Below are 26,573 nucleotides of genomic sequence, written 5' to 3'. Positions count from 1 at the left end.
ATAATAAGTGAAAGGTGTGCTTAACTTTAAAAGTGCAATAACAAAGACGAAACTCTGACAGTAAATCGATTACGAGTACCGAAGGTCAAAGGGTTTGCAAGTGTGCGTGTGCATGCAAGTATGCAGCGAGCTCGGTACGGACGGCGTCGTCGCTGCTGCACGCCTGCACCGCCGGTTGCAACACCCTCCCCCCTTCGCTCTCGGCTTCTCGCTCGCCTCGCCGCCGTCTTGCCGCTAGCCTGTCTCACCTCGCGGCCGGCAGCCTTGCGCGACGCGCCGCGCTCTTTCACATTCAAAATTATTCGCAACCATTGCAAAAACTCTCTGTGCAATAAAAATATAATCTTGCTTTTCGATGCGGTCGCAATTAGTCTTTCAAACAGAGAGCTTGTTAAAACTTTTAAAATAAATTAAAAGTGCCTTTAAAACTTTGAATGCACTCCTCGTTGCATATCCCGCGCGCGTCGTTATGAGAACCCCGTACTGGCGGTCACGTTGACGTCGCGCGGTGCCGCCATATCTGTCTCGGCCACCAACTAGCAAAATTAATAGGTAATTATTTTGGTGTACAGTGTTCCTAGATTTTTTTTTCGTTTGGTGATCGTGAAACATAGTGTTTTGAAACTTCTGGAAATTCCTCAGCTCATTCCAATTGGATTCTCTTTGGAAATCGAGACTCGCGCCGGCCGGTTCTTATCGGGTGCAATGCAGTTGCAGTCCCAACTTATTGCAGTTTTGCATTCAGTAAAGATTCATGCGCGGAAAGTTTCTAGTGTTTGTATTTTGTTACAAAAGGACTGTAAAAGTGATTTAAAGTGATTATTTGTTGAAAGTGATAAGTGTTAAAGTTTATTAGGAAGCTGTCACAGTTTACTCTGCTGTGTTATTTCGGTCATTGACCGCCGGAATTCGCATCTTCTTTATGTTAGTGCCGTGTAAATTTTTTTGACATAATTTACCGATTTTCGTTTTTTAGGCTCAAAAAAGGTAGTGTCACTTCACTAGAAGAATGCAATGACCCGCGCATTCGGTTTTTGAAATTTATCCTTTACCGATGGAATGAGGAGTGCACAATCCCATTGTTTCATATTTTCATATGTTTGAACATCATTTGTTTTTTTGTTTTTCGGACGATTAGAGAGTAATCATTTTCTTCCAAAATTACAAAAATTACAATTTTAAGGTAAATATTTCTTTATGTAATTTTGAAAATATTGAAACTAGTCAGCTTATGAAGTATAAAAGTATAAACGCGTGGCCTTCTTGATATTTTGATGACATCATCCGTATGCGAGTCATGAGGAACTTCAGTATTAGTGCAGGAGTAGCTCCACCATTTAATAATATATGTAACATATTTGTGATTCCTGCATAAGTTGCAGTAAGACAGTGCAGTGTGTGTATACCTACATGTTAAAAAATTTCTACAGAATGGCGGAGGGTAATGGAGAAATATCCATTGAAGAGGTACCTGGGAAGGACTCCGAAGTTGGCCGTACACCGGATTACCGCAAACTCATTGATTATGGCTTGGATCCTAAGGTAGGCTTTAAATCAATATTTTTATATATTAATGAGCTAGTTTAACTTTATGAAACCATATTAAAAGTAAAAGAATAGTATAAGATATAATTTCATCCCACTCAAAAAGAAATTCAAGTTCATAGCGAGCTCAAACTCTAAAGTTTGTTTTCTCAATTTGTTTTAATGTTTCATATTTATTTGATGTAAAAAATATCACATTCTAGCTAACATCTATTTGTGGAAGTAATTTACATAACATTTATGCCAAGAAAATGAGAGTTTGGATTATAGCGGTCATCAGTTCTTCGATCAGTCCAAATTAAATATATTGCATAATGTCTTGTTGTCTTGAAAACAAAGACTGACTATTATTTATAGTTATCAGGAGATGAAAAAGGCCAGTTAGTGTTAACCTCACAGTAAATTATCAGTGCCTATAATAAAATGAAACTTATTGGAATCTTACAGAGATGAAAATATAAGAAACAAAATTCTAATAAGAGTCTTGTATGAATGTCATGCTTGTTTATATAATTATTTCAGGCAGGTAATATCTGAATATACCTAAAATCTAAACAGTGATAAAATAGATTTAATCCAGAAGATAATTTTGATTAAATAAAATAAACTTTTCAGGACAGGTAGATGTGCTTTCATACTAGCTAGCTAGTATTTGGTAATTTTTGGTTGAACTATTTACTTTCACAATTAGCCACTATGTGATTTATTAATAAGCACAACTTATCCAAAAAACTGTTATTGAGACAGTAGAGCATTGTAATTGTTTCCATGTAAGCCTTTACAAGCAAATGATTAATTTAATTTGTCTTTAAATTCAATCTAAATGGGACTGATTAAATCACCATAAGTCATAGGTATAGTATTTAATATAATGTGGTTAACATTTAAGTTAGAAAGGAATTAACACTTTTTTTTTCAATTGGAAAAGCTATGTTTTCATCTAAATTTGTTGAGCCACACCCAATTTCTTCTGAGAGATTTAAAAAAAGAACTTTTCAGTAAAGAGAGCACAAAAACATTAAGCCAGGAAGAGTTTTATGCATGGTCCTCATTCCATTGTTGCACCAGTTACTTTGATTATTAAAATTCAAATATAGAACTAAAGATGCATTCACATTGAGTAAGAATTTATTGGGCCACACTTTCAGAAAATATTCTGAAATTAAAACAGATGTAGGTAATCTAATTTTCAGAATGGCCACACTTATTCTGACTCAGCATTGAACATCCTTTGTTCATGTTGAAATTTCATCTTTTGTTCAAATTGACACCTATCTTTGTTGCAAAAGATACCAAATTGAGTCAGTGAGTTGTTTGACCACACCTCACCAGTTCGTATATCAGTGTATTTACTGTAGATAACCAGTAAATAAAGACACATACGTGCTATTCGCAATGCACTTTCACTGCGATACTGAGTGACCTCTGCCAATCTTATCTGAGCTGATACCTGCAGAACAGGCATGCAGGCTGAAAAAATAAAAAAATGGTACATTGTTACTATGCCAATTGGATAGGTTTATGCAGTCATTTTCCCTGTATGATTCGTATTTTGATTACGTATTACTGTTTATTTTATACGTGCTTGTCTTCCTTTATACCTTATAGTCTAGTCTCTTAGTACTTTGTCTTAACAAGATCTGTCTTAGCTTAGTGAAGAGTTTTTACTCTCGTATGCATGCCTTGCGTAAATTTAAATAAGTATGACCAAAACTGGCTGAATATAAAGTTAAAAAAATGGAATTACGAAGGTTATGCAGACGAAGGGCAGCCTGGTCGGGTAATTTTCCCCGTTCGCCTTAGGCCTACGCGCTTCCACCACGTGGTAAAAGGCGCCAACTGGCGGAAAATTTCTGAAACTCTCACGGCGTCGGTGCACTAGGAAAGCACGCGTGGTCGCACGACCTAGCGCAGACACGCTTGTGACACTGCCTGGGTATTTCCAACTAGACCTGTTTGTCTGACTATACCTACATTAAATACCAAACCTCGTTGTGCATTAAAAGTTGAGTCGTTCACTGGCCTGCAATTTTAACTTAATGATAAGATATTGAATGTATGATTGCCTATTTCGAATCGATACTTGGTAAAGTGCAACGCCTTATCGGTAGGCGGACACAAGATACTTGATTAGAATTCTTTGAAGCTTAAATGTTTTATGTATTGTAGTTTTATCTTTGATCATGATTAACAATAGTTGCCTACATAAGAAAGTGTAACGCCAAATCGGCAATTCGGCGTTGTACATGTGCTTTGTAATTTCTCATTTGAAACCAAATTGATAGTATCCCGAGATGCAATCTTTATACTCAAGCCACATCCCTGACTTAGCTTGATGTTCGCCTTTCGAAAAATTACTTTGTTCTCTCAAAATTTCAACAAATTTATCAACTCTATCAACGCAACCTAAATTAGTGTTTTGCCTATCCGTTGAAACATAAGTCAGCCTTTTCATTCTATTTATAAAAAAAGAAGATAATATTGGACGTTGAAGTGAGTATTTATAAAATTTGTCTGATTTTCAGGTGGCTGCTAAGCTGGACGACATTTATAAGACTGGAAAGCTAGCGCACGCTGAACTGGATGAGCGTGCGTTAGATGCCTTAAAAGAATTTCCATCCGACGGTGCTTTAAGTGTACTTGGACAGTTTTTAGATTCAAATCTCGAGCATGTATCAAATAAGAGTGCTTATTTATGTGGAGTCATGAAGACCTATAGGTGAGTTTTTTTTTCTCGCTTGGCAACACAATCAAAACATTGGCGCGGAGCCAACTGCAGCCTCTATTTGGGTCGCAATCTCGAAAAATTGATTTGACATAGTATTGTTGTCGTCGACCGTTAGAATTAAATTTCGAACGGAATTATATGGACCGCCGCCTCACCGGTTAAAAGACAGATATTTGATAGGAGTTTTTGTTATGTCTGCTTCTGTTCAAGCAAAAATGAAATGACTCGATTTCCCAAGAGATCTTTGCCCTTTACGAGAAGGTTACTAATACGCGACTAATTAGATACTCCTTGCTGAAAACTGCAAAAGCGGCAAACAAAATAATGCACCCTGTATTTTTGTGTTAAGAGATAAAATTGCTTGCAGATTTTTATATCGCGAATCGGACTCATAAAAATTTATTGCCTCGATACATCCAAAGACCAAAATTCTAGGTGTACCTATATTAATAATAGCCATATCGCAATAAAATATTTCTTGGTTTATCTGTGGTATTTAGGTATGTCGTAATTTTTCTGACGTTTATTAATTTGCGTATTATTTGTCATTGGTAAAAGTATATCAACATACTTATCATCTCACGTGGGAGAGTAGAAAGCCAACCACAGGCGCGACCTCTGATACATTTGAGAGACAAATGAATGCACAATCGGAGCAAATTTAACCATGAACAGTATGCTTACCGTAATCGAAATAGGTAAATATATTTTGTTTTTAAGTACATTCAATGTCGGTCTTTAGACTCAGAAATAGTAATTTATCTTTACAAATAAATACGTCTGCAAGATATACACATACTTAATTAGCGTGTTTGTGTAATTTTTAGTTGCTAGGTGGCTGGCCTTATATTTTACAAAATTATATCCCATTTGCTGCATATGGTTTGATATCAACTAAGTGCCTAGTATCAAAATCGTCGTATAGGATTTTGTCATGCGAATATTTAACACCAATATCTTGTTAAACACCATGATAAGGGTGGACAAACTTGCGAATTCAAATCATGCCGAAATAAATCACACCCTATTCACGTGGTCGTGTGGTTGAAAATACAAGAATCGTAGTAATGAAAGGGTGTTCTTGCCCGTGAGAATATGCATAAATTATGGCGTATTTTTATCGCAGGTGAGAAAACTAACCAAATATTGTCCCGAAACAATGTTATGCGCGCAGAACGGTCGGATGGGCCAAAAAGTTTCTTAAATTTTAAACCCAATATGTCATATTTTCTGTAGATAATTTTGATTACCTCTTTATAGACAGGTTTCTCTCTCAGGTCCTTACAAACTTTGACAGGTTAAATTTATCTTCCCATCAACTTGAGATTGCGTTTGATAAACATATACGCACTAAAGAACCTGCTTTTTCATGGCAGTTTGATTATACGCGGCATTTACGCCACGTAAATGTCACTAAATTTTATTGTTTCGGTAGTATCACTAATAAAATGTATCTTGAAAAAAAGAAACGATCTCTAAGGCGGCTATCCCGATGCGTTCCGCCTATAACCATACCCCAAAGCGACTCTTATCCGACCTAAACGGCTCTTTTAACCTAATCCAACTTGGATTTTCAATTTCCACAAATGAGAAACTTTTGCCAGTTTTTAGATTCAAATCTGATGCATGATGAGACATACATACATTTGATCACGTATATATGCATGGTGATCACTATTTGAATCTCAATTCCATCACTAAACCATACAGCAGAACGTGGCCTTCTTTTCAAGACTTATTGGCTCTGTCAACTACGCCTTACACGGGATTATATGTTTGTATGATGATGACGATAATAACACACACACACACACACACACACACACAATTTGTACGAATGTATTGCGTTTTCAGACAGAAAAGCAGAGCGGGCGTGCAGGGCGCGCCTGCGCTGTCTGCCGCTGTTCAGGTCAAGGGCCCCGACGAGGAGAAGATCAAGCAGATCCTCGCCAGAACGGGTTATACATTAGATGTTACTACAGGTTATCTCTTTTTTCCCTAATTATTTTTTTCATCTTTCTATTTCACGATTTCGCTGTTAGAGCGGTTGCCTGCCTTGCGTCAACCTTTCTTACAAGAACGATCCGTTGCACAGATTGTAAATGGTTGTTCTTTTACTATATGTAGTCTTTTACGACATGCACAAGAAAGAAATTATAAGCAAATATAAAACCATAATTATAAGTTCTATGTATATTTTCATTATTACTGTCAGAAAGTTGAAGAATATTTTGGGATAGACCCCGTCATAACGCATAGGAATTTTCAAAAATGCCCCGTACGATGCTGCAATTCATATAAATACATAGATGTGGCTACTCTGGTTTTTTCTTCTGTTTAATAAAATTTAGAAATATCTATTGTACAGCCATAGTCAACATACAGCCTAAGGCGGACGGAATGTGGCTTGAAAAAAAGTGAAGCATGGTAATGGCGGGTGTTCAAATCATGCGTGAGTGACAGAAAACTTGCCATTTCGCGAGAAAGAGTGCGTGCGAGAGGCGTATATATATACTATTGGTGCTTAATTTTGCCGCCGGTATAGTTAAACTCAGTCTATCCTTTTTTTTGCGCACATCTAAGTCCTGTTTTGTCTTGCAGGCCAGCGCAAGTACGGCGGGCCGCCGCCGGGCTGGGAGGGCGGCACGCCCGGCGCCGGCTGCGAGGTCTTCTGCGGGAAGATACCCAAGGACCTGTACGAGGTGACATACACGACATTTGTGCAACATTTTACACTTTCTGATACAAAAATCGTGGGTGTGAGTGAGCTTGACTGTGACACGGGAGGTTCCGGGTCCGAATACCGGGCGGGGCATGAAGGATAATTAACTTTTTCTTATTGGTCTACGTCTTTTGTCCCGGATATATTTAATGATTTATTGAGACAATTTAATTTTATTTAAGTCTAGCCATCTCACAAAACGTAGATTCGGATCACCGGATGAATAAATATAAGTATAAATGCTAACACTAAGTTTTACGCATAGCAGCACTTGAAGCTCTTTTATTCTGTAAAAAAATTGCATGCAAACGTTCAAAGTGAAAATGCATCTAGTTTTGAAATGACCGTTATAGGACGAGCTAATCCCCTTGTTCGAGCGTTGCGGCACAATCTGGGACCTTCGCCTGATGATGGACCCCATGACGGGCACCAACCGGGGCTACGCCTTCGTCACCTTCACCACCAGGGAGGCCACGCAGCGAGCCGTGCAAGAGGTGAGTAGAGTCTATTGTGGACTTGGTATTGAATTTTTCATACTTTTGGTAATCGATTAGGAGCGTGATTCCGTATATTACCCATGTAGACAACACCAGTGGGTTGTATGGATTTTGCAATTTAAACGCAAAAGAGGGTCTGTAACTGATCAGAAATGGTCATTTGGCCCACAGTATGACGACATTTTTTGTCTTCGGGCGTTCAGCTGACAGGATGCCGTCTTCCAATAAGTCGTCAATAAATGAACTCTTATCTGTCAACGAATTGTTCAAAGTTCAAAAATTAATCGTGAAACTGTTGGCCGAATGAACATCGGGAAATAGTTTCAGTCCTTCTCAAAGTTGGTAAAAATCAGATTGGCTATCCTTCTTACGGAATCATTCTCTTAGCTAAATACTTAAGTTTTATATCTTTAAAATGTAAGGCCCGGTTTTGATGTTGACGGAGTCAGTGAACATATTTGTCGTAACTTTCGTTGTTTTGAACTCTGATGTCCTCGGTATTGTCGATTCGTACATTTTCTATCTCGGTACTGTCCACTTATGTTGTGATTTGAAAACTTTGTAGTTTGATCCCGTTTCATCAAAATTTTTGATTTCAACAAATTATCTTATTTGATAAAATTTGACAAGGTTTTAGTTTGCTTTTTATATATGCTCCTTGTGGGCAAAATTTACTAAGCAAAAGTTATTTTAAATATTGTAGCAGATGTGAGTTTTCAAATCATATCGACCTCTTATGATTTATCGCCCACTGAAGGAATGGTTGTGTTAGATTTGTCGCGTTAATTCTATGTTCGTGGCTAATAATAATCATAATGTAAATATATGGGCCTTTTGATGTCGCTTTAACTGTTTGGGGTTACATTATTTTCATCCATTTCTTTAGTCGATAAACTTTTTCTAATATGCGGCGGCATCGGAATTTAACTAAATTTTCATACGCTCTTTAGATTGTCGGTCGACAGTTTCTGTATATAAATGAGTAACCTGAAGACTTTGAGTCATCTGGATTTGGCTAGATAACGGCTATCAAAACAAATAAAAATGTCTCGGCCAAAATTCATAATACAATGCATTTTTTTTTCTTATGAGGATAGGTGTAAGTCATAGGTGCCTTACGTACCTAATACTTACTGCTCTTAACACACTTTTTCATGGGCATAAAATTCAAAATGAAAAATACGAGTATGTTTCTGTTTTGTCTGAGAACTACTATATCTATAGGTAATGCCAGCCGAACTAATGACAGAATTAGGCCAATGTTGTCTCTCACATTACCTGCCACTTAATATCAGAATGACCAAAATAGAATTTAATGTTTGCAAAAAATTAAGGTCATGGCTTTGTCTGTGTCGATTTTTCATGCGAGATAAAAATATACGGATACATGTCGACCCGCAAGCTCGCTCAACACTTCTACCGCGAAATCAAAAGAGTTAATTCGAAGATCGGTGCCAAAGTTCAACGCACTAGCGAATTACTCCTTACATCCTCGACGATTGGCCAACGTTTGACCCAAAAACGCGACAGCCGTTTCATATGTTTTTATTTATTTTAAATGACGTTATCGAACACATCTGTGTATCTAAGCGAACCACCACACTTATCGCAAGAAATTGCATCAGTAAAATTCAATTGGTAACACGAAATTGAGTCAAAAGTTAGCTTTTTGTTTGTTATCTTACTATGTAAAAATTGATTGGTGTATTAATTTGAAACAAAATTTATTCTAATTTGACGTCTACTTTCCAGGTGAATCGCCGAATGTATTAAGTACAATCCCAATGATTAACAGAATCACAGCACATGCTGTCGATGGCTTGGTGATTTCTATTTTTGACTCTAAAACGACTGTGTCATAAGATTTACTTTCCAATTGCAATAGCATTCTGTTTTCCACTACTTAATATACTAGTTGAAATTCTTTGTTACTAAGGTATTTATATAAATTAAATGTTTTAGAATTCACCAAACTTCGGCGTCACTTGCAAGATTACTAGTATATCATCAGCCAGTATTTTTGCAAGTCCCAATTATTTGCCTGTCGATATAGTTACAGTCACATTTGGGAGATTTTAGACTTAAGCTTCTATCATTTAAAAGCATGATATTAATATCCCACCACTGAAACGGCGACCATTCGCATGGCAACACTTTAGGCTCTTAGTTACGGCTAGATGGCGTCAATAGCGGTCAGTGACCTATCTCTGTCTCTCAATACGGCATTAATCGTGCGAGAGTGACAAGGATAGATGTATGCTACGGTCAGCTATTGATACAATCTGACAGCTGGTATTGTGGTATTGTGCAAAATTTTTATTATTTGCAATGCGTTTGGTTGTCGTCCTTGTATAATCACTGAATTTGTGTAAAGCCCAACCAGGGATATGCGAGATCTGTAACTTTTTCATATTATATAAAAATAAACCTATTTTTTTCCAATTTGGCTTAATCTGGCATATCTCTAGAGTTACTATAATTGTGCCAATATAACACCTACTATGATCTAGCCTTGCTTGTCCTGAGATCATCCCTTACTGTTGCACCTCGTTCAATTTTAAGTTGCTCTAATTTTTTTTTATTTCCATCACACTTATGCTTCTTTTTATTTTCACTTCATCAAACGGTCCACTTACAGGGTTAACTTTGAATTGGCTTCAAAAAGTTCTCCAACTGAGAATTTAATAATCTCAGGCTCTCCTCTTTGCTCAGTACAACACTTTGGCTTATCATCAAACGACAGTTAACTCATCCGATTGGCTCTAACCGTCATGTCCCGGCGACTGCGCGCGCGCATCATCGTAACCTTCAATCGTCATCAAACTGCAAAATTCCCGTTTCCGTTTCCGCACGGCGCCGGATGTCGCCCGCCCGGATCCAGACCGATCACTTTTCAAAATTGTTCCCTTGTTATTTTTCCCACAGCTCGATAATCACGAAATAAAACCTGGGAAGACTCTGAGAATTAAGATTAGCGTACCGAATCTGCGACTTTTCGTCGGCAACATTCCCAAGTCTAAAGGCAAAGAGGAGATACTGGAAGAGTTTGGTAAATTAACAGGTAAAGTGTCACTCGAATGATTACGGATTTATTGGTTGAGTGCGTGGGGCTTGGTGTGGACCGCTGGGTGCCGCTTGCGTCCCACATGCCGCGACCCGGGGGCTGCTCGCCGGACGTGGAGCCGGCCCGTGATCGCGGCAGCGTCTATGACATTTCTGAACGAAATTATAATTGGCCCCCTTCGTAAATTTCCTTGGTACCATATTTGTAAGTACAAGAATTAAAACGACGTTGCCGCGATGACGGACAAAACCTTCGACCGGCGGGCATCACTCTGCAGCATCTGGTTGCGCCATGTCTCCCGCTTGGTCCCCCTCCCCCCGGCTCCCCCCCACACCCCCACTCCCCCGCTCCCCCCCGCGTCTCCAGTCATTGGGCCCGGACGAGGCCGCCGCAGCGCGACTTGGCCCAGGCCATTGGCTATTCTCCCTCGATTGTTCTTGCAGCTGAATGATTATGAAATTCGAAAGGGGAAAAAGATTGGCGTTACAGTCTCCTTTAACAATCACCGGTTATTCGTGGGGAATATTCCCAAGAATCGAGATCGGGACGATTTGTTTGAGGAGTTTACTAGGCACGCACGTAAGTCCTTGTCGAATTCATAATAAGTGCTATTCGGTTCGTAGTGGCGAGGCGCGGCGGTCGCCTGCTTTCAATAATAAAATCTTGTGCTAATACATTAAAAACTAAAAATAATTGCATATTTTATCTCATGAAACCAACGAAAGGAATTTTCAGCTCGACACTACATAATACGTGATTATGTCAGGAAACAAAATATTGTATTCTATTTGTTGAATCTCGAAAGCTTACAAAAATATAAAACTGGCGTTGCAGTTGGTTAATTTGCCTTCGATATCCATTTTCTTATAATTTTTCCAAGTAAGTAAGGATGTAATTAGGTTACGAAAATACTTTATTTATTACGAGGTTACTATACCTTGTTAACACAAATCAAAGTTATTCGAATAAATTAATTTAATCTTATTTTATAATATTTAAATTAAACGAATGAACCTAACTGAATGACTGACCTAAACTAAACAATATATATTCACTTTGTTTCGATTGCAATAAAGGATTCGAACGATTATGAATGGCAAGAGTTGAAACGTCCTTATTTTGTGAATCGACCCCCGCGCCTCGCATACTGTAAGATGAACTATAAACCTAAGATTGGCGTCGAGAATGCTCATGGTAATGACTGGAGAATCTTGCTGTTGTTCTCTAGTATAGTCTTCTTCAGTGCCGTATATGTTCTCCTGGAATATCGTTTGATTTGCTTAATTTTAGTAGCCTTGAACTGAATGAATGCGCGGGGCAGAGGGCAGCTTGTATCGTGTTTGGATTGGAAATGTGCGGTGGAAAATAACGGCTGAGATTTAAGTCTTGCTGGTTTCTTTTCCCTGTCAATTCTCTTGAGAGCTGACGTGAATATTGCATTAAGGAATGTTACAAAACAAAATAATTCGAATAAAATCAACGTTCGTACGTAGCATGTTCGAAATTTAACGCACATTTTGAGAATGAGGGTAACTGAAAACGCGATTGCAATATAACACGATAGCTCCGTTATTTAAACAAGGATTAGAAATCGCTGGTTTGAATCGAGCCGGTTAATATCTCAATTTTCAATTTGAACATTATACTCTCGGCATTACGCTACAAAATGATGTAATGTTAGTCCCTTGCACGCGATTCGGGTTTTGTAAACGTTGTATATTTGCAGCGGGACTCGTCGAAGTAATTATATATAGTTCGCCTGATGACAAGAAGAAAAATAGAGGATTTTGTTTTTTGGAATACGAGTCTCACAAGGCGGCGTCGTTAGCTAAACGCAGGCTCGGCACCGGTAGAATAAAGGTATCTCTAATTATATTTTTATTATACTAATGGTCGTGGATCACAAATACCTAAGTATCTTTGTTTATGTACTTAACGAAATATGAAGTTTTCAGAATGTTTAATATACCACACATTAGAACCATCGCGGGCTATCAGTCTATTTGAACTCCATAGTTTCATAATATAAAAACTGGTTTTTAGGCTTATGTGTGATCCGCAAACTTGTCACGAGATATTGAAAGCAAAAGAAACTGTTATAATGTTGTCATGCCATTGTTGACATAAGTAGGTACTACCTATACTCTGAAAGCCATTTCTTTTATAAAGATTTCAACTATATTTTCTCTCAAAAATATTTAATGCGAATAAAATTATTTGTGATCCTCGACCGCATTGGACCTAGTATAAGACTGTGTCACTATACAATGAATGAATTAATTACATTTGTTTTTATTTACCATCTCCATTGGATAGCAGCTGGCTAGTTTGAAAGAATTAAGTGAATTTCTTTTCTAGGAATGATCGGTGTTGCATGGAATGTATAAATGTCGTACAAACGTCTCATTAGTCGTAGTAACGCATGTAACATTTTTTGTTTCATTTTTAAGATTATTTTGAAGCATACAGTTGCGTATATTTGATGTGAGTTTATTTTATCTTGCTTACTTACAAGAGATATCTAATTTGGCCAATAGAAACTGTCATAAGTTTAACGACTTACACTTGAATGGCGTTCAATTCGTTCTATACGACGGACGTTTGTGAAACTTACTCTAAAACCTATTACGTAGACAATAAGTTGCATTTTTATATGTATTACATGCCACTGTATGTTTTGCCATCTGTACTACCGAGAACCAGGAGTTCTCTTATCGCGGGATATGTTTCTCGTATCGAATACACGCGATATGAAGCCATATATTATTTGATGTTCTTAATTTCATCCAAGTTGGCCTCTTCACAGGTAGGCTATACGTTGATTAATTTTATGTCTAATTCATAATTTAATGTAACAATGTCATGGGTGCAGGTTTGGGGCTGTGATATAATAGTGGACTGGGCCGACCCTCAGGAGGAGCCAGATGAGCAAACTATGAGTAAGGTAAGACACGCGGATACTTAAAAGTTTTTCAAGTAGGTACATATACATACATACATATGGTCACGTCTATATCCCTTGCGGGGTAGACAGAGCCAACAGTCTTGAAAAGACCGAGTGGCCACGTTCAGCTATTTGGCTTAATGATAGAATTGAGATTCAAATAGTGACAGGATGCTAGCCCATCGCCTAATAAAAGAATCCCAAGTTTGTAAGCATATCCCTTAGTCGCCTTTTACGACATCCATGGGAAAGAGATGGAGTGGTTCTATTTTTTTTGTATTGGTGCCGGGAACCACACGGCACTGACGGGAACCACACGGCACGTACCTACTGTACATATCATATTTGTAAATTTTGTTGTGTTGCACTGAATAAAAATTGTAACAGGATAATGAAGCATGAAGGAATTCCTAGAAGAGAGTGCATATCTGATTCAATTAGTCGATGAGCTTTTGGGTAGTCAATTTCACATTCACATGTCTTAGTCTTAGGTATCCCTTATGGAATAGACAGGGTAGTCACAATGTTGGGAGGCCACGCTTATATGATTTTGTGATTGAGAAATAGGATGCCTACAGGCTGTCCATCGCCTTAAGGAAAAATCCAATGTTTATTATATGACGTGTCCATGATTGATTTACAAATTTAGGCAGGAAAAGAATCAGCTGGTACGCAGTATATTTTTTCTTTCCTACTCTTTACTACCAGATCAGCATGGAAGCCATGATTCAATATGGATGAATGAATTGAAATAAAGGGTGTCATTTCACATTTTCCGTTCAGGTGAAGGTACTGTACGTGAGGAACCTAACACAAGAGATATCAGAAGAGGCGCTGAAGGAAGAGTTCGAGCGTTACGGCACCGTCGAGCGAGTCAAGAAGATTAAGGATTACGCCTTCGTCCATTTCGATGATCGGGACTGCGCAGTTAAGGTATTTATAACGTGAGATATATAGACGTATAAGTGTGAGGAGTGTAAGCCAGAATAATCCTTTAATTATGATAAGGTTATCACTTTTTGGGATGTGTTTTCGCCATTCTCGTCAAATCACTAAGGTTAGAAATCCCCTACTAGGGTGACAGCCATTTTAAATTTTAAAAAACAGCCAGAAGGGTTTTCAACAATACCGGACACACGTGTTTCTACTTAACATAGAATTGTGAAAATGGTAGTGTAACAAGCTTAGATCAGGGTTTTAAGCCCATATTTCATGGTAACGGAGGTCAAAATCTCTTGGTGTTTTAACCAAACTATCAACTTCTATGATTTACTTATAAGCGGACCCCGACTTCTCTCCAGAGACTGGGACTAAAGTGTGGAGAATCATCATAGTTTTACAGGTGTCTGGTCTATCCTTTGAGCAACCCATGTTTCTCATACAAACTTTTGGGGAGTTGAAAGAGTGCGGGATAATTTCTTCTTCCAATAGCTCGTCTGAAATCCTCTCCGTATCTTGTAGATTTTTTATCCTTCCATCATGGACGACAAAGAGATGAGACCTCTTGTATCATTAGTCGCATATAGTTTTACTATCATCTGACCACCATCACCCATGACTCTATCAGCCCTTCCGGTAAAACGAGCCATGTTCGGAGTGCGCTGTTCTCGTATTTGCTCTCTAACGGCGCGTTTTCTAGACTCCCTACAAAACAAGTGACCCTTGAGTCCAAGGTACTGCTTGTAGAACCTGACCAGTGCTTGTCTCTCATGGTAGGCGATGCAAGAGCTGGACGGCAAGGAGATGGGCGGCGCGCGGCTGGAGGTGTCGCTGGCCAAGCCGCCGTCCGACAAGAAGAAGAAGGAGGAGATCTTGCGCGCGCGCGAGCGCCGCATGATGCAGACTCTGCACGTGCGCGGCGGGTAAGTTGACCCATTGTGTTATATAAGGGGGTTGACGCAAGCATTTTTGTTTAGCTCAACGGTTGGATAGGTACGAAGTGAGGAGCGTGTTATAATATATAGGATGTGTTCAGACAAATCGATTGACGTATAAATTATCAAAATTGACCAAGCCGTTTAGTCTTTACAATGCATTTAAAAGAACCAACATACATACATAAAAAAGACTCATTAACACATTAACCTCCTTTACGACGCGCAGTCGAATACCTAAAACCCCTGAATCTGGAATTTTGTTAACTAGCTTTGCTTCATGCCGCATCAAATATGAAAGAACGTTCTTTTACGTTTCTTTCGTTTCAGATATATTTTTCATACAAGATTCTACTTAATAATATAAGATGAACGATAATTTCATTAGCACGTAATTTTAAGTATTATGATATTAAGACGCGATCGAGTGAATCAAATTATCATAGTCTTGTAGATAGTGTGATATCTTAGTAGGTACTCGTAGAATAAAAATGCTTGTGTCACCCTTACCTATCTGTGATTTTTAATGTAGGGAACCAGAATTGAGGTCAAATGGGGCTTTTTATTTTCCAAATTTTTGTTTGGTTTCTTTTAATATTCTCAAGTACTTATATACCTATTTTGACTCTTATTCTCTTCTTTAAGTTATGTGTCTTTATTATGTTTTCTTTTTATATATATATGTTGTTATTTTTATTTGCAAACAAGGCCATTGTTATCCCGCGGGCGAAACGCCGTGCAAAGTAGCCTCGGTCACGAATGCGTTGAAATTTTGCACTATCTACTTATAATAATTTTAATTGTGCAATTGGCTTTTTTAATCTTAAATTTTGAAGGCTTTTGTCATGTTGACATGTCAGCCCCAATTCAACCTAATGAATGTTAACTTTGTTACCACATGAAAGCTTGTTTAATGTTTTGGAATCAAGTTAAATGAAAAATCCACGACTGTTTACAAGTGTTCATTGTTAGCTGAATCATTCCTTAAAAATACCTAGTTAATTTATGAATTTCCAAGATTTTGTTTATTCTTTAAGTGACTTTTACCCATTCACCTCAGCTTACCTGTGCTGTGCGTCATCACCGCTGAGAGGTTCTCAAATTGCGTTGCTATAACGATTGTAAAACCCAAGTCTGTATTCGTGGCCGAGCTACATAACATACATAGACACACGTGCGTTGCGCTAGCGTTGCGGGTAAGGGCAAGGTAGCTAGGAGCAACGATAACGTGTGGCTATTAACCGTCAGATTTGATTGGTGCAGCTGCTCGCCGGTGCACGCGATGCGCGGGCGCACGCCGCAGCCGCGCCCCCCACAGCCGCGCCCGGACTACGGTCAGTATTACGACACTAGCACAACACTTTACACGCCGCTATAGACTGTTTGTTTGGGTGCTAAAATGTAGGTAAAAAAATCTTGATAGGCATGTTTGGTTTTTGTTGAAAAAACAAAATGATATTTCAAATGTCATAAGAATTACTTTTGCTATTACCCAAAAGACATTGCAAGATTTATTACCTTTTTAATTTTAGTTCCTTTAACAATGGTCTGGGGGCCAACCACAACGTCTTATAGCAGTATTAGTTTAATATTACATTGATTTTTTGCACCACGAGGTCTTTAAAACAAGCTTAAAACAATATTACTTTTTCAGATAGTTTTGGTGACGTCACCTCTATTTCGTTCATTCAAATTGGTACCATGACGTGACTTTACGCCTATAGCATTATTGTTTTAATGTCAAATTTAGCAATCTTAAAAAAGTTCCTCTTTCGCAACGGATACAACATTATTTACTATTATTTGCTGAAATAAGTGAGTAAATCTACATAGTTTCGGAAAAAAGCTTATAAGAAAGTGAACGTGAATATTATAGGTAGTGACTGCAATTGTTTAGCAATGGATTTGAACTTCGAAATTTTCGATTTCTTGGAAGCCGACGAAGCCGCTAACTCCGAAGAGGTTAACTTGGAAGCCGACGAAGCCGCTAACGCCTGAAGAAAACGCCGTCGTATGTCGTCGTCGTCTTATTTAGAAAAATTATTTTAAACCACATTACTAAAGTTTTATTCATTAAATTGGTTTTGAACAAAACTCACTTTATTTCAATGGTGACGCTGAAGAGACGAATATGAAAATGAGCCATAAGATTAAAATAGGCCTCACCTATTATGGCTCAGTCGAAGAAAGTTTTTTATTCACCATTTAAAACTAACATAAATCTTATTTAAAGTTTGAAACACTTGAGTTGGGTTTGTTTACATTTCAAATTTTTTTTCGCCTATGACAGCATGCGACCTTGCGTTCCGTTCACGATTCACCTCGTCATAAAGATTAGGTTTCATACTTATTTATCAACATTTTAAATCATATGTTTGAGATATTAGTTTATATTACATAATAAGTAAGGAAAAATCCTAATGTTTTTGTAAATAAACACTTTTAAATAATTTACAGCAACTTTTATTCTTATATTATTATAAATTTTTATCATCGTACTTAATGCGTTATACGGAACGACAATTGAAAGCGATTGAAGGGGATGGCGTTATGTATTATATATAGCGCTGTTTCTTTTTATCCTTTAGCAGGGAATAGACAAAGTCAATAAATCATTCATTCTTTCGCAACACTAAGCAGGAATAAAATAAGATTGCGTGATAGAGGTCATGGTACGAATATGAGTAATGTTATTACAAGCTTATAATAAGACTTCCTTGAAATAAGATTGTTTTACAAAAGCTTGTGGTTGGCCCCCTGTACCCATTGGCAGAGGTGCGTTGATAGAGCATTTACTTTCTCTAACAGCGCACCCTTTCTACAAAATGTTTTTAGTGTCCATTTAGTTTTGGTTTATTCATCCCCTTATCGAGGGGGGCTAGGGTCAAGGATTACACCTGACACTTAGGGGGATAGAAGTGAAGGCGCCGGTTGCGATTTTGGCTGGAAGGGTTGATTTCTGATTTAGGTATTTTGTTTTTATTTGTTGCTCTAACTGGTAACTACTAATTTTTTTTTATTTGAAAGTAGCGGTATATAAGTAGTTATATGTTAAATTTGGTTTCATATAAAAGGGCTCGACTTATTTTGCATCGCCTCCGTGTGAGAAAAAGGGAATTTTGTATCAATCGAATGCAACAAAAACTCTGTTTTACACACTTTTGACTTTAAAGTAATATTAGAAAAGAAAAATTGACTATAGAATTTATATCTCAACCGACGCTGGTCACATTGGAATACTACATTTCAAACACGAAGCACTGATCTGCGACGGTAAAATGCTGAAGATAGGTCGAGAGAAAATAAACAGGTCTTTATTTTCTGGAAATTTTTTATCAAGTGTTATTCGTCCCTCGGTCTATCTGCAGAGTATAACCCCACAAACTTACACATGTTAATGTGTACACGGTGTGGTCTCCACGCGCACACTCGCACATCCGCTACTTTCCCTACTAACAAGATGGCCGCCACTATACACTCGGGATTCCCCGTTTCAATGTTGTCATTAACATTTCCCAGTTTCAAGTATTGCCATAATTAAAGTTTAAATAAAGTAAGTGTATCGTTAAGGCCACACAACATGTTTCACTAACGCTATCTCCTAGGCTAGATAATAATGAGAGCTAGGATTAGGAATATGCATGGTTTCAGCCGAAGACTTGAGAGGTAGGACAAAACAGAGGCTTAACGAACAGACGAACATGTCAATCACTGTGTTGTAACAAGATAACTTAATGCATGCGACATTTTACATCAACTCATAACATTTTGATGACAGATGTCTTCCGACGTCTGGCGTCGTCGTTTAGTAGTAGATGTCGGTGGTGGGAGGAGTCCATGTGCAAACCCGATGTTCAGAGATGTCCTTAACGAACAGAGAGCATGTTTGATGATCGCGTGGCTCTTGGAGGCCCCGATGCATGTAGTGTGACGACGCGCGGCGATGGCCGTGCCCAGTGTGTGTGAGCTATGAGGAAGGTGTTGGAGTTAACCCGTGTGAACCCAGTTAAGTGACATCCGCATGCGTTCCCTCGGTACGAGTGCGTGGAGGCTCGCAATGCCAGCCGGTAGATTGTAAGTTAGAGTTAGTTTAGCTTAGCCTCTAAAAGGCCTGTGTTGTGTGTTTATAGATTATGATTACGACTATTACGGGTACGGTGATTACCGAGGTGGCTACAATGAGCCATTTTACCGGTACGATGAGTTCTATTTTGATTACGCGGGGCCACCGCAACCGTCCGCCGTCCGCCAGCCTCCGAACAGAGCGCAACCGGTGGGTCCCACACACACTCACTAATTATCACTATTATTTACTAGTCACTAGTCGCTGTACTCATCATTTCGGTTTTTCTTTTTTGAGTTGCCAAATTTTGTTCATGTTGTTTTTTTGTTTAATCCCATCCACGAATGGAGTTAGTGACTCGGTAAAGACGGTACAGTGCGCGAGGCGTAGGCTCGGCTTTGCATTTGTGTTAGTGTAAATATATCTAGTATTTAGGTACTTATACTTCGTAGGGAGTTGGATTAGGTTTTTGTAAAAAATACGGGCTTCCGGACTTCAAAGTTGCTCATTGTTCTTTTATCAAATATTATAAGTAAAGTGAACTTTCGTGATTATAATAAAATTAACCTAGGTACTAGCCCGGCTCCCACATTTGATTAATATTTTTGTAACAATCAGTCAAATCATTCGTTACTTTTTTTAGAAATGCCTATTCATAGAATTAATAGTCCCATTAATTCAACCTTACTCATCATCCTCCATTAACCACACTCCACGCGCGTTACTCGACACAGGCTCACAAAGTCGCTTGATCACCTAAATTGGTCGTGTCCACCACGGCACAGATGCAAAGCTGTAGTCGCCCGCAAACTTGTGTGTAGGCCTGACGGTGGTGTACGCGGCGGGCGGGCAGGCGGGCGCGGGGGGCCGCATCACCACCAGGCCTACCTGCGCCGGCCCACTAACACGCCCGGGACACCCGCCACTGCACTTCACTATAGAGCCGTGACCAGTGAAGACTGCTATAGATTCTGTCGGTCGATTTGCGGTTTAGAAGCATGATAGATAGATACCCTTAAAAATACTGATGCGATTGAGGACACTGAGTAATTGGTAGCCTTGAATTGTGTTGTGTGTTTTAAGGGAATTATGCAGCTAAATCGCAGTTTGTGGGTTCCTCACTTTCTGTTTCAAAGGCTACAAAAATCTGTTACTTTCATTGTTGAAAGCTAATGGAGCTTTACCTGAATATATCTGATGTTCCATACCTCTCAATTAGCGGAAAAAAGATTCCTTTAAACCCGTTTTTAATGCAGTCTGTCTTAGCCGTCATTCTTTTATTGATCACGGAATAAACTCCACTCCCTTTGGAGTTTAAATTATAAGTAAACGGTTGCCGATAATTATGGGACTACACAAGGAAGAGAGTGCGGAGCCTATCAACCTCTTCCGACTAAATCAATAGAAAGTCTTTTTATTTGCTAGTTAGCTCTACAGTACGTATATACATGACAGTCGTGCCGGCGTTAGTATTTGCAGTGGCGCCCGTGTATTGTTTTCAGTTGCCATTTCACGTTTGTACCGCTTGAGGTCACCGCGCCCCAAATCCTGTAGTGCTTCAGCTTTGCTTTTTACTAACCCGACACACGCTTGGAACTCGCCCAAAAACCCGCACCACCCGATCTCCGCTTGGGTCGCTAATGTTAAATTTGTTGCTCAACAAATATGTTAAGAAGACTTACTGACCCGCTTGGTAAATGCCCCCCTACTCAGGACGATGAGCTCGGACTTGGACCGAACTCGCTTTACTACGATCTAACCGGAGGCATTCAGGTACCGTTTATTCCAAATTATGTATAGACCCGTGTAGCATATGTTGCTATAGAATGGTTATTAAGTACTACTACTATGTTATTATACCTAGACTCGTACATACATATGTAGCATATGTAAATCGGTGTTTAGATGTACTTACATGTTGTTACTTAGATGTAGCTTTTCGACTCTACTTCTTACTATAAGGCTCTAGAATGTTCTTGACTGAAGCTTAGGTACCTGATTGTTTCGAAATTATATGACTGTTTTAGTAAGAAATGTAATGATGTACTTAATTGCGGCAATGACGCTTATTTAGGTTATATTTGATAACGTCATTATCACGTGATATTTATAGATTTAGAGTATATTTAGCGGAATGTCTTATATATTACGTATGATTGATATTAAATAGCAATGCGACTTTAATTGCATGTGTATTTCCTAGATGCTAATAGTTTAGTGAGACAGTTACACTTACCATTTATAGAATACCTAGTTTGTTCTTATGCCTTGTCCCATAATGATTTAATTGTCTTTCTAAATTATTAATATAAGTATTCTAACTGATAGTAAAGTTTTGATCAATATCTGTGGTAATATTTGTCCCGAATAATAATAATTTGTGTGTAGTTTAGTTGCATGCGTCACGTAAACACCACAAATATGTCAAAAATACCCTCACATTTTTAAATCTTCTGAATGCTGTAGATGGAATGTAAAATATGTACCTACTCTTAATCTGTAACTTACAGACATTGATCATGACATTGATCCTTTCTTTTCAACATTCTATTTTTAGTTGAATTTGTTTGTTCATATAATTATTATACAATATCAATTATATGAACGAACACGAAAATGCCATATCTGTTGCATTAATATTTCGTAACTCTGTATATTAGTTGACGCCTACTCACGGTCCCGAGCTAAGCGTTATAAATATTTAAATTTGGAACGTAAAAAAATAAAGCGTTTCTATTGCACCAGTGCATTCGCGGAGGCGGGGCTATATCACTCATGGCCCTTTTTTATTGGTCGCTTGACAGATGCAGTTTGACGCAGCTGCATCGCATCTGTCGTTTCCCGTCCCCTCCACTGACTTCCTTGATGGCACCTTGTCACACTAAATTTGAACTTCGGTAGACAAAATGTTTTACTGATTTTTAAGGTGTTAACTGCAACCAAATTTAATAATAAATTCGTGTTATGCTACCTGTATAATTGATAAAATTTAGGAATATATGTATTGTAGTCTTAACAAAAAGACACAATTATCATACCATCACAACATAGTCATCATCAATATGATGCCTAATGCGACAAAGTCCTTAAAAATGATAGGCCTATTGACCTGTATGTCTATTGCACTGTTGCACCAATTGCATTTAGAAGGGGTGGGATATATATATTTTATGTACCTACTTTTTTTTATAAAGGCGTGAACGCACTATCGCTGCAAACTGTTATTCTTTAAGCGTATTGGTCTATTTTATCTATGATCATAGAGATGGACCAATTGCTGCCTTAGGACGCCATATTGCTATTTTATCTCTCCGTTTACATACATGTGTACATCTATATTTTATGTTTTGCAGAACATTTCTATTACCTAAGAAAACTGTTCTTTTAATAATTTTTAATAAATAAGCCTCTGAAATGCACTGCTTTAGAGTTTATACAGTATTGTTGAAATTTATTTCGTCATTGTGAGGGATCGTGGTAGGCTCGTTATGAGTACTGTTAGAAGTGTTAATTGGACACGATTGCTTAAGATATAAAGTACCTTTTTCAGCATTCGCAGACGGTCGTCTATAGGTATATGTACTTTTATTCAACAATTCCTATTAATTATAACGTTATACTTTAGTATGCTATGACTGTTCTATCTTTCATATGTTTTGGGAACCAGTCCTTTTCATAAAAGGAAATCCAGAGCATAAGTTTTTTCTTGTAATGCTTTCTTACGATCTAAGTTAACTATTGCTACCAGTCCCCTTCACATGGTACGCCTGACGACTTTTTCATTGCGCGTAAAAACTATCGCTGTCCCGTTTCACGTCATAATAAAAAGCGAAACAGCGATAGATTTCCGGGGGAGGTAAATTTTTTGCTAAAACAAGTATTTTATTAAGGACATATCAATGTCGTTCTTATTGGAATTCTAAATGGAAGAAATTCTTATTGGAACTCCAATTAGCTAAACTTCCAATAGCACGCATAGCTTATTAATATATTCAAAGATGTCTAGCCGTCTGTACCTGCTGCATTATTGGAGATTCAGACTGAGCGCATCTTAATGCAAATTGAAAAAGATTTTTATATAAGTATTTAAATTTTAAAAAATATATAAATTTTTAAATGAAGCATTATTCGCATAGTATGGTCTTATCGCCGGGTCCATATTGGGTCTCATCAGTTTTAATACAATAAATAGGTTAATAATGTTCTTGTCATAATTTTAGTTTTGTACCCTAACCTGTTCATTTATATGCAAAACTATTTTAATGACAAAAATTTTTTTTTAAATAAAATTTGTGTTTTTAATATATCCTTTCAAAAGTTTTCTTCCACGCCGTATTCTCATCACTGAGAGGGTCGTGCGTTCATGACTACCATAAGCTGCTCTCTTCACAAATGTTAGCACGGTTTTGTTGGCCCGGCATTTTTAACTTCTGACACCCAACACGGACCCGTGCCTTATCGCAATCGTGTCCCGATGCGATTTGACGGCGTGTAATCTGACTGGGTACTGGTACCAGGGAGCTGGGTCGTGTGGGACGGGCGGGCGATGGGCGCGGCGCGGGGGGGCGGCGGCGGGCGCGGCTGGGCCCCGCTGTGGTGCGCGACGCGCCGCGCGTGGACGCCGCACTCCCAGCGCCATTCGTGGCAACCCGCGCGCCAAGCCAAGTTTACCAGGTGAGTTGGTGATGATGATTGTAGGTACCTACTGATTTTGAGTAGAGTTCACTTTGGCTCTCGTGTGACACTTGTTTTATGTTAGGAAACACTCCAGTCGCACGGGAGGCCTTACACGTTTTTTGCTTATGTTAGATCTGAATGACCATTTTCTTGACTGCAGATGTACTTTACATTTTATTTAAAAACCTATTATAACCTACTTATTATAGATCAGGATTTTTGTTTTCGAAGAACCCCGAGAAACAGGTTTTCTCAATATTTCTCATAATCTTTGTTTATTAAGACGTTTTGCCAATGTTGCTTAATTTTTTCACGACTAACATCCTATGGCCATAAATTACACTGATTCCAGAAAATCTTGCCCAGTGGCGGCGCAGATATGTTAAAAAATATATTCGCCTGCTACAATGTGTTTCAAATTCTTTTATCCTATCCTGTTCTGCCCTAGTATGCCTGTAGCAGATGTCCTTCTGAACAACCTTTTATTGAATCTTTCTGTATTTTACCAAATTCAAAATTATTGTCTCGAAAACATTGGACTCTTTCTCTCGGTCGAGCTATACGATTTCTTGATAACTATTTTAGAATCTTTTATTTCAGCATGTTTGATGGTTTGCGTCTAATCTGGATTTTGATACTTTTGTATATCGGTAAATATCCTCTCCTATCCTCATTCCTATCATTTGATTAGTTTCCCTACTAGCGGGCTACCACAAACTTTTCGTACTTACGATGAGTTTTCGATCGAGCCAAGAGTCCCATGTTTTCTTAGCTCTTATAAATAAAGTTTGTGGGAGACCTTTCCATTCCATTAGCCTGTAATATACTCAGAGTAGAATTATTTAGTAGTTTCCAAATTACCAAATGATGGTAATAATATCTCCTATATAGTTTTAACCATCTGACAATATACGCTGGCCCGCCAGCATCTCCCATCATCATCCGTGATAACAATGATATTCCAGCGAGTAAAACAATTGTTGGATATTTCAGGCAAACGTAAATACGACGGGGGTCACCAGAACCAAGGGGGCGAGACGAAGCGGCGGCTAGGAGCGGCGGCGGCGGCCGCGTTCGGGTGGGAGAGCGCGCCGCCGCTGGCCACGCCGAGCTAGCGCGCGGCGAGCCCTGCGCCCGGAGGCACGACAAACCGCGCAGGGGACTCCCGAGGCCCGGCGACGCGCCCGCACCTCCAATCCCCGCCCTCTATCCGGGGGATCGCTCTTTTTCTATATAAATGTGTTTTTTAATTTTCGATTTTGTAACGCAACGATCCCGTAAAAAACCTTAAAGTAGGACGTTATGAAATGTTTCGAATGTAAGTTTCCCGTTATGCTTATGTTTTTCAGTCGTATTAGCCGTATATATTATTATTTAATATGTACTTTATATTACGTGAGCGCCGGCCGCGGTTGCCTGTTTGCGGCCGCGCGCTCGGGTCGACGACCCATCGACTGTCTGTTTTTTTTAATACATGTTATTCAATATATTTTATTCCCGCGAACGCATTTTGCGATGTGATGTGTATTTTAGCAGTAATTATTATATTATAAGGAGTTTGACTGTTGTTTTTTGACATACTTACAACTTAGGTTACACGAGGATGAATTAATGGAATGAAATGAACTCTACTCTAGCAATTACGGCTAAAATAAAACCACCCATGTCTGTATCGATAACATTTCCGACTTAGTTCCTGCTTTAGTTTTTTTGCTTTATTTTTATTACATACATATTTCCCATTAAAATGCATTAGTGTGAAGAAGTAGTATTGTAAAGTCAGGATTTCTGTAATGTTTATTATACTCTACTAAACTTTTTTGTAATTGGACCACATAGCGCATGCCCATACTGTTAGAACTCTGACTTGTATCAATCTTGTATCAGTTTAATATGTGGAATAAATTTGCAAAACTGTGTTTGCCTTATTATACCTACTTGTTTCTTTTAATTCTCTCTTTCAAACCCTTCTACGTTCACTACCACCACTTAAAAATTATAGACTTTTTTAAGTGGGGTTTACATTAACCCCGCTCACCTCTGGTCTGTTAGTGGCGGCGGGGTTTTTCTTTTATACATGCACGCAATTATGCATGTGCCTGAGAAACATATGGCCTTTCTTAACAGTTAGTCCCGTTTTTAATACTGAGAAACTTAATGATTAGATCGTTGTTTCTCAATATCAAAAGCAGTGAAATCTTGAGAAACCGTGACAATTATGCTATGATCCCACTGCCACCCGTTCACCCGACGGCTTTACAAAATGTTTCTCACCTAGGGTGGTGGGTTCTTGCGATGAGAAATCTTATCAAACTTAAAAGATGGTCTAATCTATTGAAACAAAGAAAGTGCCTCGTTTGAAATTAAAAACCTAGGAATCCGAGAACCATGGTTACGTGGCTGTTTTAACAGTATTAGGAAACTGTGACGCCGAGAAATTGTCTCATTTGAAATGGAAA

General features: G+C 38.5%; 1 protein-coding gene across 7 annotated transcripts; it reads left to right on the top strand.

Moving 5' to 3' along the window:
- The first annotated feature begins 217 nt into the window (after window positions 1-217).
- Window positions 218-26,051, top strand: LOC106133098 (heterogeneous nuclear ribonucleoprotein R). Of its 7 annotated transcripts, none has more exons than XM_060946326.1 (16): window positions 218-552; window positions 1,139-1,183; window positions 1,431-1,542; window positions 4,071-4,264; window positions 6,128-6,255; window positions 6,875-6,975; window positions 7,349-7,489; window positions 10,418-10,553; window positions 12,283-12,416; window positions 13,429-13,500; window positions 14,284-14,433; window positions 15,217-15,362; window positions 16,623-16,708; window positions 19,505-19,647; window positions 23,955-24,111; window positions 25,108-26,051. In XM_060946326.1, exons 3-16 carry the CDS (start codon window positions 1,432-1,434, stop codon window positions 25,227-25,229), a joined length of 1,821 nt encoding a protein of 606 aa, XP_060802309.1. In that variant the 5' UTR covers window positions 218-552; window positions 1,139-1,183; window position 1,431; the 3' UTR covers window positions 25,230-26,051. The 7 variants fall into 7 exon arrangements, with proteins under 7 accessions (XP_060802309.1, XP_013188159.1, XP_060802310.1 ...); XM_013332705.2 differs by having other exon boundaries at window positions 977-1,183; XM_060946327.1 differs by lacking the exon at window positions 1,139-1,183 and having other exon boundaries at window positions 16,638-16,708.
- Window positions 26,052-26,573: the final 522 nt, after the last annotated feature.

The sequence above is a fragment of the Amyelois transitella genome, chromosome 10 (assembly GCF_032362555.1).
Source record: "Amyelois transitella isolate CPQ chromosome 10, ilAmyTran1.1, whole genome shotgun sequence".
NCBI classification, from domain to species: Eukaryota; Metazoa; Arthropoda; class Insecta; order Lepidoptera; family Pyralidae; genus Amyelois; species Amyelois transitella.
The sequence above is the reverse complement of the archived record's forward strand: the minus strand, read 5'-3'. Positions and strand labels throughout refer to the sequence as shown.